The sequence below is a fragment of the Pseudorca crassidens genome, chromosome X (assembly GCF_039906515.1).
Source record: "Pseudorca crassidens isolate mPseCra1 chromosome X, mPseCra1.hap1, whole genome shotgun sequence".
Lineage (NCBI taxonomy): Eukaryota > Metazoa > Chordata > Mammalia > Artiodactyla > Delphinidae > Pseudorca > Pseudorca crassidens.
Genome location: NC_090317.1, coordinates 33,173,983 through 33,186,213, shown reverse-complemented (window position 1 = coordinate 33,186,213; position 12,231 = coordinate 33,173,983). Strand labels below are relative to the sequence as shown.

The window sequence follows — 12,231 nt, the reverse complement described above, 5'->3', positions numbered from 1 at the left end:
CTCTGAGTGGGGGGAAAATCCCAGAACTGAGGGCAATTTATAGCACTTAGGTAAATCCAAATGCTTTCTGCACTTTTCTTTGTGTTGATTTCATTGATTGGTGTTTAACAGATGCTTATAGAGGTAAAAATATAAACTGGTAAATAACCAAAGCAATGAGTTTCTCTCAAAATTCAGAGAATTAGGGGTCACAGTTGCAGAGCAGCCTGGTCCCCCAAATTTAGTGGTTGTTTGACCTTGTGCAAGTTTCTTTATCTCTTGGAGCCTGAGTTTCCTCAGTTGAGTAGTATCTGCATCATAGAGTTGTTGAGGATTAAATGAGATACTACAGGTAATGTGCACAAACCTGTGGAAAAAGTTGAGTAAATGTTGGCTATATGTCCTTCAGAAAGTGGACCTACAGCCTCACTTTTGGGTAGCTAGCAATTTGGGAAGCTGGAGTAGTTACCTACTCTCTCTCTCTGGATTTGGATATCAAACTTTAGAGATGTAGCCAACTTGAGAGGGATTAAAAATCATTTGGTTGAGGGATGGGGTTTAAACGGTAGATAATGTCAAGCTTTGGGAGACTGAGGGAGGTGTTTGTTTGGTTTAACTTGGACAATAGCAGATTCAACGGATTTAGGAGGCACTGTCATTTCAGTAGATGATTAGAACTAGGGGGATACTGGAGAATGTAATTTGGAAAAGAGGCTCAAATCATGGTTGGAAGGCCGAGGAAAGATGTCGAATTGAATATGGTAAGTTAGTTGGAGGCTGCATATGATAGTAAAATTTCATAATTTTAGGGTTGTAAAAAAATATTTAAGATGTCACTGGTTCATGCTCTTAAAGATTGGTTCTCCAACAAATGAGTCCGGGTTTTGATCTTTTCAGTGGGAACAGGCAAAACTTTTTTTTTTTTTTTTTTTTTTGTGGCACACGGGCCTCCCACTGCTGTGGCCTCTCCCATTGAGGAGCACAGGCTCCGGGCATGCAGACTCAGTGGCCATGGCTCACGGGCCCAGCCGCTCCGCGACATGTGGGATCTTCCCGGACCGGGGCTTGATCCTGCGTCCCCTGCATCGGCAGGCGGACTCTCAACCACTGCGCCACCAGGGAAGTCCCCTTTTCATCTTTTTTTTTTTTTTTTTTTTTGCGGTATGCGGACCTCTCACTGTTTTGGTCTCTCCCGTTGCGGAGCACAGGCTCCGGACGCGCAGGCTCAGTGGCCATGGCTCGCGGGCCCAGCCGCTCCGCGGCATGTGGGATCTTCCCAGACCGGGGCACGAACTCGTGTCCCCTGCATCGGCAGGTGGACTCTCAACCACTGCGCCACCAGGGAAGCCCCCCCTTTTCATCTTTTAAACAGAGTTTCATTTACCTGTGTTACAGACTGTCAGGACAAATTTCTACTGTCTATTGTGTAGCTTGTTTTCCTGTACTCTACTTTGGTGTGCTTATCTTCCCTTGTACAAGTGACCCTTTTGCACAATTGATGTGAAATTCAATTGTGGGATAAGTACAACAAAAATGGAAAAATAACAAAGAGAAAATTGAATTTCTTATTAGTTAAATGAATTTTATATAGCAGCTGTGGGTGTAGTCATTAAACCCGAACCCATATTACAGGGCTGCTTATATTTTAAAGAGAAGCCAGTACTATCACTTATGAGTCTAAATTAGATGAAAGCAGTGACCATTTTTAAGAAAATTTAAATGTCAACACCATAACAAAATCCTTTGTAGTCTAGGGCAATGAATGGCCTTAAGGTATGGCTAAATAAGTGGGAAAATAATGTATTATTGACTCAAAGAGTCTCCTTATTGTAGATTTGGATGGATACCAGAGCATATTTCTACCTTCTCTCTTCTAAAACAGTTACCATGAGTCAAAATATCTTGATGCTGTTGGCCAGGTAGCAGATATGAAACTTATACACATTTGTTGAACTTTGACAATCTCTGTAAAGCCTATTTGCGAATGACATTTTTATAAAAATCCCGTCTTGTATGAAATGTACAACTTTTTGCTTTCTGTATTACTACTGCTATTCGCTACTCTTTCTCTGACGTTTGTTCATTCATATTACTAAGGAGTTATATGACATTTGGATTGAGTCAAACTGAGACGGGAAAATGCTTCCATACAGTAATATATTCAAAAGGAAAAGATTCAAAAAATCCTGTGGGATTAATGTAGCACTCTCAGGATGACCTTAAAACTGAAGTCTTTATAATGTTATGTGTAAGCTAAACTAATGGAGAAGGATTTGAATTTAGGGGAAGAGGACTCTAGGTATTTCCAGAGCCATTTTATGTACTTCGCTCATGAGTTTATAAGAATTATGTGAGTTGCAGGGTGGTTTGATTCAAAGCTCAAATGGCTGAAGTCCTTTTGGGCAAATAAGACCACAGACAGGATTTAAAGCCATGCCATAGTTTTCCTGTATAGCACTCTGTGGTTCAAAACAAGCATACCAAATGGTTGCATACCAAATCTTAGGCTGAAGGAATCAGGGGGACAGGGCAAAATGGGTGCTTGAATACTGGATTAGAGGTTGCTGTTACACTAATTGAATGCTAAACTTGACTTTGTGCAATTAATTTCAAATAGAATTGAAAGGAAAATGCTATTTTAGTAGGAATACCACATTCAAATGAATGGTCACTAGCCTCGGTGCTGCTGTTTTAATTCTGGGGAATAGCTGAGCTTTCAAAGGAGGAAGTGTAATGTAGTGGCAAGGGTCTTGGACTAGAATCTGTCCTAGCTTGTTAACAGAATAATTTTCTGCCCTCAAGTAAGTCATGCAATCTTCCTGAGTCTGTTTTCTTCTTCTTTTTGGCCATGCCACATGGTTTGTGGGATTTTGGTTCCCCTACCAGGGACTGAACCCGAGCCCTCGGCAGTGAGAGTGCACAGTCCTAACCACTGGACAACCAGGAAATTCCTTTTCTTCGTTAAAAGTGAGGCTAATCTCTGCTGACCTTTAAGTGTGGGGGCACAGTATATATCAGACACTTAATAATTGTTTGTTCATTTATTTTCTTATTTATTGAGTGTCTCATATATGCCAGGTACTGTGCCAAGAGCTTTTATGTGGAAATGCTCTGTAAACTTTAAAATGTTATTCAATTTAAAGGTGTTATTTTATTTAAAAAAATTTTTTGGTGATACTGTGCAGCTTGTGGGATCTCAGTTCCCCAACCAGGGATGAACATGGGCCAAGGCAGTGAAAGCCCGGAATCCTAACCAATAGGCCACCAGTGAACTCCCTTAAAAGTGTTATTATTAATCCACATGGTTTACCCATTGAGCCATCCCTGTCATAAAGCATTGGATAAATATTTCTCAACTGTAGCTGTAGGTCGGCATGAGCCTTGAGAAATTTTCTATTTTGTTTAATCCTTATGCAATTCTAAGACAGAGCTTGATGTTAATTTTGGTCACTCTGAGGACAGGAAAAGTTTAAAGGCACTGCAAATTGTGTTTGAGTGCCACAAGGCAGAGCACTCCCTCATGTGAAAGCACTTACTTCATTGTGAAAGATACCAGTGCTTCATTTTCTCCTCTCTGGAAGTTTTGCTTTCCTATATGGGAAGTCACCTATCTCATTGGGTCTCTGTAGGCTGGGTAGTGATTGTTTCAGGGCTGATGAGGGAGGAGGGTTGGAGATTCAAAAATCTTCCTGTGGTGTCCTGTAAAATGTTCTGATAGTGCACTCCCTTATACAGTTGACCCTTGAACAACACAGGTTTGAACTATGCGAGTCTACTTTGTTGACTGAAAAAAAAACGCACAACCTAAAAGTTGAGAATTAGGTTTAATTTGGCAGACTTTCTGAGGACTTAAGCCCAGAAGACAGCCTCTCAGATAGCTCTGAGGGACTGCTCTGAAGATGTAACAGGGAAGAGCCAATTCTGACTCCATGTTGAATCTGTTTCTTATACTTTAACCTTTGCTTTTTGTTGCTTTTGTTATTATAATCACTCTCTATAGCTGTAAGCATACATAATGACCTGCCATAGGGAACCCTGCCCCTCTGCCTGACTGTTAGACTAAAAGCCCTTTGTTCAACAGAGAGACATTGTGACCCTGCCCACCTGTGAATGGCTGCAGAAAAGAAGAAATTAACACATCCCCTCCTATTTTGCAAGATAAATGGCTTTTTTACTTTACTTCCTCACCTCCTCTCCCTCTCTGTTCTATAAAAGAAACTGGCATTCAGATCCAGATAAGATGGCTTTTTGGGGACCCTAGTCCGCCATCTTCTTGGTCTGCCGGCTTTACAAATAAAGTCGCTATTCCTTGCCTCAGCACCTTGTCTCCCGATTTATTGGCCTGTTGTGCGGGAAGCAGAGCGAGCTTGGACTTGGTAACAAAGAGGTAAGGGAGGAGCCTGGATATATGGAAAAAACAGGCAGTCGGAAACTCAAAAGATAATTAATTAAATTATCTAATTAAGATAATTAAATTAATCAAAAGATAATAAAGTTAATTAAAGAAAACCAGCCATCTGCTGTTAATGAATTTAGCACTTTTCTATATATGGGAAGATGCAAGAATCTTGAGCTCATTGAAGTGATTCCTTTGATATGCACCTTAACTATCTAGGGCCAGTATCTGGGGTTGTTTTCTATCCTGGATCCCCTCAGGGTGCACAGGGAGGCTGCAGTAGCTGATGGCTAGTTGGCAGCAACATCCTTTGTTTACTGATATGGCAGGCAACATTCTTTGTTCACAACTTATACTTGGATTTGTTTTAATGGTAAATACTATAGTCTACACCATCTCTGGTTGATTGAATCCACAGAGGCGGAGCCACAGATATGAAGCAACCATGGATACAGAAGAACCATGTATAGGGAGGGACGGCTATAAGTTATATGCAGATTTTCAACTGCAGGGAGAGTCAGCACCCCTAACCCTCATGTTGTTAAAGGGTCGACTGTAAGGTAATGAGAAAAAAGTCTATACAGAGGTTTGTACAGATTTTAAATGTAGAATACAGGAGAAACAACAGAAGAAAAATTAAAAAGAAAAGAGAATGCATAAAAAATACAAGGAACAGGGACTTCCCTGGTGGCACAGGGGTTAAGAATCTGCCTGCCAATACAGGGGACACGGGTTCGATCCCTGCTCTGGGAAGATCCCACATGCCATGGAGCAACTAAGCCTGTGCGCCACAACTACTGAGCCTTCTCTCTAGAGCCCTTGGGTCATAACTGTTGAGCCCGCGTGCCACAACTACTGAAGCCCGTGTGCCTAGAGCCCTTGCTCTGCAACAAGAGAAGCCACCACAATGAAAAAAGCCTGAGCACCACAATGAAGAGTAGACCCCACTCGCTGCAACTAGAGAAAGCCCATGCGCATCAACGAAGACCCAACTTGGCCAAAAACAAATAAATAAAAAATAAATAAATTTTAAAAAAAGAATACAAGGAACAGAAAATTAAAGACTATGTCTGCAGGAAATATTACAGCCAATGGCTGCTGAGAGACAGACAGAACAAAGGCTTAAAATAGGATAGTCAAGAAATGATACTCAGTTGATTATTGGGCTTTACCCTGATTTTTACCTTTGGAGGTATCAACTATTTCAAAGAAAATCAGAATCAGGTTTTTGGAGACCTGAGGTAGGACTAGTATTAAGCAAAATAATAAAGGAGTGGTTAATCTTTGGTATCTGTTTCCTCTTTGCACCCTTCTCAGCTTCCCCTCTTTCTTCTAGTTTCGCTGGGTCCTTCCAAATGCCTAACTTGTGCTTATTTCTAAAGATACCTTGACCTAAGTAAGCTTTGATCCACCGATAAAACATCCAACCTTTAGACCTTTCCATCCCAGAGTTTAGGAGAGATACTTTAGAGCAGGTGGTACCTGTCTCTCATCCTTCAAATCATGCCATGTAAGTGCTCTTCATGTGAGTGCATAAGAACATGCCTGACTGCAAAGTAAAATCTGATTGCTTCCTACTATTACACTAATCTTGGTTCCTCACCTCTTTGGTATCTCATGTGAATGTCCATTGCCCTTGTTTTCTTTCTTACTTTTCAAGAAAATAAATGCAACTAATTATCTAGCTCTTACATATAGTCTTACAAAAGTGTCATCTTACATATAGGGATGACACTACTGCTCTACATTTCTCTGAAACTAAAATAACGTTTAGTAAAATCATTTATTTAAATGATTTCCCCCTTAAGCTACTATATTCTGAGAGTATTTTATTTTTGCATAAATGAAGTTACTATAAATCTGTTTAACAGGAATTTTTCTCTTTATTGTTCCAGGAAACTAACCCTAAAATGTCTGCATTGTTTGATCTTTGTTATGGTTTTACAAGTTCATTATTATTATAGTGTTATTTTTCAGGGCTACCAATTTTTTAAATATTCTAAAATATGATGAGGTAAGAATATAGATTATTCTCTTGAGACACATTGTTGTAATTCAGCTTTTTTCATTGTCTTTATTTTTTTCTGTGTTTTCTAATACAGATGACATTATAATACTTAGAAAGATAGGTATGGACACTGAAGAAATAAAGAATGAGACACAGAACGATAAAAAAAATACCTCAGTTTCAAGACAGCAATCAAATGCTGATAAGCATCACCAGCAGAGAGGTAAAGTATACAAAAAATCACACGTGGTAAAAAGAGTCTGAAATATTTGTGAGTAACTGGGAAAGCAAACTCACAAATTTGGAATGTGTTCTAAAGTTGCACTGTGTTGCTAGTTTTATCTTTCCTGGAAATGTATGCATACAGGATTGGTAAAAATTTATGCCATGACAAATGAAAACAAAATTTTTAATTTATATGAGTTACTTCCTTAAGAGAGAGCAGGATAAGAATGAGAAATGTTTTGTACTTGTTCCCAAGCGTGTCTAGATGGTCCAGTTCCACTTTAAGGAGGCAATACAGAAGGGTTAAGAGTATTTTTAATAGCCTGAGCACCATGGCATCCACATTTTGAAAAAATAAATGCTGTAGGACAAAGAGAGTGCAGAAGAACGTGAAGAAAGCCTTTTGTATCCCTAATCACATTGGTCAATGCAGTGTGCATATTTTAATGTGAACGTGCTGTGTATTGCCATAGTAGAGAATTCTTTTCAACAATTAATGATCTCCATGGTCTAGTGAACAGGTTGGAACCGTCTTGACATTGTGTGTACTCTGAGCCCCTTCCAGCTGTCTACCCATGTTCCTTACAGTATTTGTTTGAATCCTTCAGTGGCTTAGCAGTTTCTGAGAAAAGGAGGGATGGTGGTTATTATAGGGGCAAAGCTGCTAAGAATGGTAAGGGGGCCAATCTCATGTTTCTGACTAAACATAAAATTGATCTTCGTGAGCCTTTGGAGAACTATATTCTCTGATCATTCCTTAAGCTGTCTTTACACCCAGATCAAAGCAGATGGTTGAGGCAAATATTCACATGATTAATACAAAACAGTTTCTCTGCATCTCTCTTTATTCTATTAGAGTATTCTTTCAATGAATTTCAGATAATATGTCCAACTTTGGTGGCATATGAAACCAAATTTGAGGTGCTGTATACAGAGAAGACTACTGTATTAAGGTATACAAATAGAAATAGTATGGCAAAGACTGTTCTAGAGTTCACCGAGACTCTCAGGTGATATCAGATTAATGAAATATCAAAAGTTTTGCAAATACCAGTGCATAGCTTGAAAACAATGAGATCACAGGTATTACTTCTGAAAGATATGTTGAATTTACTGACTGAAAATACAGAAAATAATTATTTTTTAAAGGATACTCAAGATTCATAAACAACGTTGAGGAAAGAAATGATGAAAAGCCAAACGGAGAAACTTTTGGATTCAAGTCTGGACAAAGCTCTTTAAACAGGCAGCCTTTAAAGAAGCAGGTAAATAAATACCAAAAATTAACCAATATAAAGGTCCTAAATTTAATATATTTCTTAATATTAAGGATTATTTAAAATTCTATTAAGAGCGGGGATTGTTTCTTAGTACTCCCCCATGCTGCCTGAAGCATAATTTAACTTCAATATTTGTTAATTGATTTTTCCTCTGTAACTGTTTTTTTTTATTAAGTTATTTATTTATTTTTGGCTGTTTGGGGTCTTTGTTGCTGTGTGCAGGCTTTCTCTAGTTGTGGTGAGCGGGGGCTACTCTTCGTTGCAGTGAGTGGGCTTCTCATTGCAGTGGATTCTCTCATTGCAGAACACAGGCTGTAGGCACGCGGGCTTCAGCAGTTGTGGCACATGGGCTCAGTAGTTGTGGCTCGCGGGCTCTAGAGCACAGGCTCAGTAGTTGTGGCACATGGGCTTAGTTGCTCTGCAGCATGTGGGATCTTCCCAGACCAGGGCTCAAACCCGTGTCCCCTGCATTGGCAGGCAGATTCTTAACCATTGCGCCACCAGGGAAGCCCCTGTAACTGTTTTAATAAACATTTATTTTTGCTATTTTCAATCACTGCTAGAAATTTTGAATTTATAAAATGCCAAAAGAGATGACTGTTTTCATGATTTGTCTTGTATAATCATTCTCATTTTTGTCCTTATATAATAAGAGTTGTTGATCTTAAGTTTTAGTATAAAAACAGTTTTAGTAGACTTGTGAAAGAATTGTAAAAACTAAAAGTCAGATGACATTAGTGTATGACATAAACTCTGGAACCAACAGATGGGACTTACTATAGTTGTACATTTTATGGTGGTAAATCCATCGCCTCTAAACTTGTATAGATGAGCCAGTCACTGGACAGAAATTTTAGAGGTGCTCATATCCAGATTCATAAGTTAACATTGATACTACGGTTTCAGCTTGCCCTATAAAGTGATTCTTCTTAAAGTGTTATGTGGTCAGTTAGTAAAAAATGTTGGTTCTGGGAGCTTAAACCATTTTTGCCAAATTATATAAATGCAAATTTGGGGGGAAGGAGAACATGTTGCATATTCAAATATTTAGAGGATTGATTTAGCAAATGTTAATTAAATGTCTATTCTAGGCACTATGCAAGGTACCAGAACAGCCCTGCTTCAAATATTATATGTGGTGGTGGGAAAGAAAGATAAGAAAGAAATTTAATGCCAGGCAGTTTACAATACATGTTCTAACAGGGTTATAAGTTATATATTGTGGGGATGCAGCAATTCATTCTGATTAAGGGGATTTGTGAAAGTTTGACGGAGGAGATGGTATTTAATCTGTAAGGTGAGAAAGTTTTTGATAAAGTTTGGAAAGAAGGACATGAGCTTACATTACAGTATGAAACGCATAAATGAACTAAGAATATTGTAAAATAGTATTTTCAAATTGAAAGCATCTTTCTTTTAGAGGTTTTTTTTTTTGTGTGTGTGGTATGCGGGCCTCTCACTGTTGTGGTCTCTCCCGTTGCGGAGCACAGGCTCCAGACGCGCAGGCTCAGCGGCCATGGCTCACGGGCTTAGCCGCTCTGCGGCATGTGGGATCTTCCCGGACCGGGACACGAACCCATGTCCCCTGCATCGGCAGGCAGACTCTCAACCACTGCGCCACCAGGGAAGCCCTGAAAGCATCTTTCTATTTCTCATACTTTTCAGACATTTGAGACTGTCATTATAGCAGAACTCACTGGAAAAAAGTACTCTGCAATATAGAAATGTATTAAAATGTAAACATAATTATTCTACCAATAAATTGAATAACAATTACAGCTTTCAATCATGCTTTGAAATTCTAATAAGCTAGCTTTGTATTTCACAAGATTTAATCTTAATATCAGTAAAACACGATTGTATTTATTCAACACAACTCTTTTTGATAGTTTCTGTTGTTTATGAGGAAAGTTTCTGTTTTTGATAATTTCTGTTGTTTTCTAAAGGTAGAAATCTGTGGTATCCAATTTGACGAAATTAATTTTTATATAAACATTTGCAAAAAGACCACAAGTTCCTTTGGAAAGGTACTTGGATGCATATGGGTCTTTAAGAGATAGGTCTCAATCCTTCCTGCTGACCCACTGTGTTCCCAACACTAGTCACTTAGAAAAGAAAATGTACATGTGCATTCCACCCAATCTCCTTATTTATGTTTTACAGTAGAAAATCTGGAGTGTGACTATGGCTTTATGCTTTAGCAAAGCAGCAGATTTGTCATATTTTTTATTTTACTAAAGTTTTATGTGAATAATATTCTTTATACCAATACCTCCCCTTCCTTTTAATAGTTGCATTCAGCTTCTGGTAGTGTTATACTACAAAGTCACAATGTCAGAGCTAGGGCATATTTTGTTTGCCAGGCACTATTTGCTAGTGGAAAGCTTGATTTCTTAGCATGGTCCATATGACTTTGTCCACTTACATTTATGTAGCATCATAGAGATTTGTCAAGGGTTTCATTACTTCCATTTGACTGATTCACTCCACTGCCCTTTTGATTTAAAAAGTGAAAAGGTAGAAAGACTGAGTTGTTGTCAGGCCAGTTTACTTTAACAGTATTAAGCCTACCTTCTGCTTTCTTTATAGCTACCTATCCCCTCACTTATTTGTCTTTCCCTCTAGAATTAAGTATTAATTTATATAGAAGAGATAGATAATTTATTGTAAGTTTTTTTTAAATTGAAGTATAGTTGATTTACAATATTGTGTTAGTTGATAGTTTCTTTTTCACCTGATTCTGAACAGGTGAAGAATAAATAGTATGATTTTGAACACTTTCTTGTGGTTCTAAGGATTTGTGCTACAAAATATTACATATTCTGTCTCTCAACTATAAAGTTAAAGAATTGGTTGTTTCTTTAGGTAAAACACAGATCCAGAAAATGGTAGGTAGAGTATGACCTTGGAATATATTCAAATTCACAAAGCAGTTAATTTTCCATATTTAAAACATTTTATTAAAGTTTTATATGCATAATATTCTTTGTGCCAATGCCATGAGAGATCAGAGCTTTCTACATATTAGTCCTGAAAACTGTTTAGTCTTTAAAAGTAGGGGCAGTGGGGCTTCCCTGGTGGTGCAGTGGTTAAGAGTCTGCCTGCCGATGCAGGGGACACGGGTTCGTGCCCCAGTCCAGGAAGATCCCACATGCCATGGAGCAGCTGGGCCCATGAGCCATGGCTGCTGAGCCTGCGTGTCCGGAGTCTGTGCTCTGCAACGGGAGAGGCCACCACAGTGAGAGGCCCGCATACCGCAAAAAAGAAAAAAATAAGTAGAGGCAGTGGAATTCTAAAAAAAGAGTTTCCCATAGAAATGGGCTTAACAAAATATCATTATGAGTTAATGAAATCAATAGGGTATATGTTTCATTTGTTTTTCAAAATTGCGGTTCTTTGCAGGAGAAGTGCAATGAAAATTCTAAAGCCCAAGCAGTGATGAATCAAGGCCAATCAGAGAGGAACCAACATCAATCAGAAGGATCTCAAGGCCAATCAGAAGAAAATCAACACTATTCAGAGAGATCTCGAGGCCACTCAAAGAGATCTCATGGCCAAGCAGAGAGATCTCATCGTCAATCAGAAAGATCTCATGGCCGAAAAGAGAGATCTCATCATCAATCAGAAAGATCTCATGGCCAAGCAGAGAGTTCTCATTGTCAATCAGAAAGATCTCGTAGCCAATCAGAGAGATCTCATCGTCAATCAGAAAGATCTCGTAGTCAAAAAGAGAGATCTCATCGTCAATCAGAAAGATCTCATGGCCAATTAGAGAGATCTCATCGTCAATCAGAAAGATCTCATGGCCAAGCAGAGAGATCTCATCGTCAATCAGAAAGATCTTGTAGCCAATCAGAAAGATCTCGTGGTCAATCAGAAAGATCTCCTGGTCAATCAGAAAGAACTCGTGGCCAATCAGAGAGATCTCGTGGTCGATCAGAAAGATCTCGTGGTCGATCAGCAAGATCTCATGGCCGATCAGAGAGATTTCATGGTCAATCAAAGAGATCTCATGGCCAATTAAAGAGATCTCGTAGCTATACAGAAAGATCTCATGACCAGTCGGAGAGATCGCATGACCACTCTGAGAGATTCCACAGTCACTCAGAGAGATCTCATGACCATTCAAAGATATCTAATGTCCTATCAGGGAGATTTTATGGCCAAACAGGGAGATTTCATGGTCAATCAGAGAGATCTCATGACCAATCACGGAGATATAAAAGATACTCATCAGTAGAAATTGAATTTAACAGGTAAAAACAATGAGTACTTAACTATTAATGTGTTGAGTGATATGGAAATGTAAAGGCATGCTTTATATATCTATATTTTAATGGCTA

The 12,231-nt window shown here is 38.8% G+C and overlaps 1 protein-coding gene across 1 annotated transcript; it reads left to right on the top strand.

Moving 5' to 3' along the window:
* Positions 1–6,506: 6,506 nt before the first annotated feature.
* LUZP4 (leucine zipper protein 4) lies at positions 6,507–11,912 on the top strand. Its single transcript, XM_067722687.1, has 4 exons — positions 6,507–6,606; positions 7,758–7,873; positions 11,291–11,630; positions 11,665–11,912. Exons 1-4 carry the CDS (start codon positions 6,507–6,509, stop codon positions 11,910–11,912), a joined length of 804 nt encoding a protein of 267 aa, XP_067578788.1.
* The last annotated feature ends 319 nt before the right edge of the window (positions 11,913–12,231 follow it).

Coding starts and splice junctions, on each gene's coding strand:
- LUZP4 (XM_067722687.1), top strand. CDS start 6,507: ATGGACACTGAAGAAATAAAGAATGAGACACAGAACGATAAAAAAAAT. Junction 6,607..7,757: donor TAAGCATCACCAGCAGAGAG/GTAAAGTATACA, acceptor TATTTTTTAAAG/GATACTCAAGATTCATAAAC. Junction 11,631..11,664: donor TCAAAAAGAGAGATCTCATC/GTCAATCAGAAA, acceptor CCAATTAGAGAG/ATCTCATCGTCAATCAGAAA.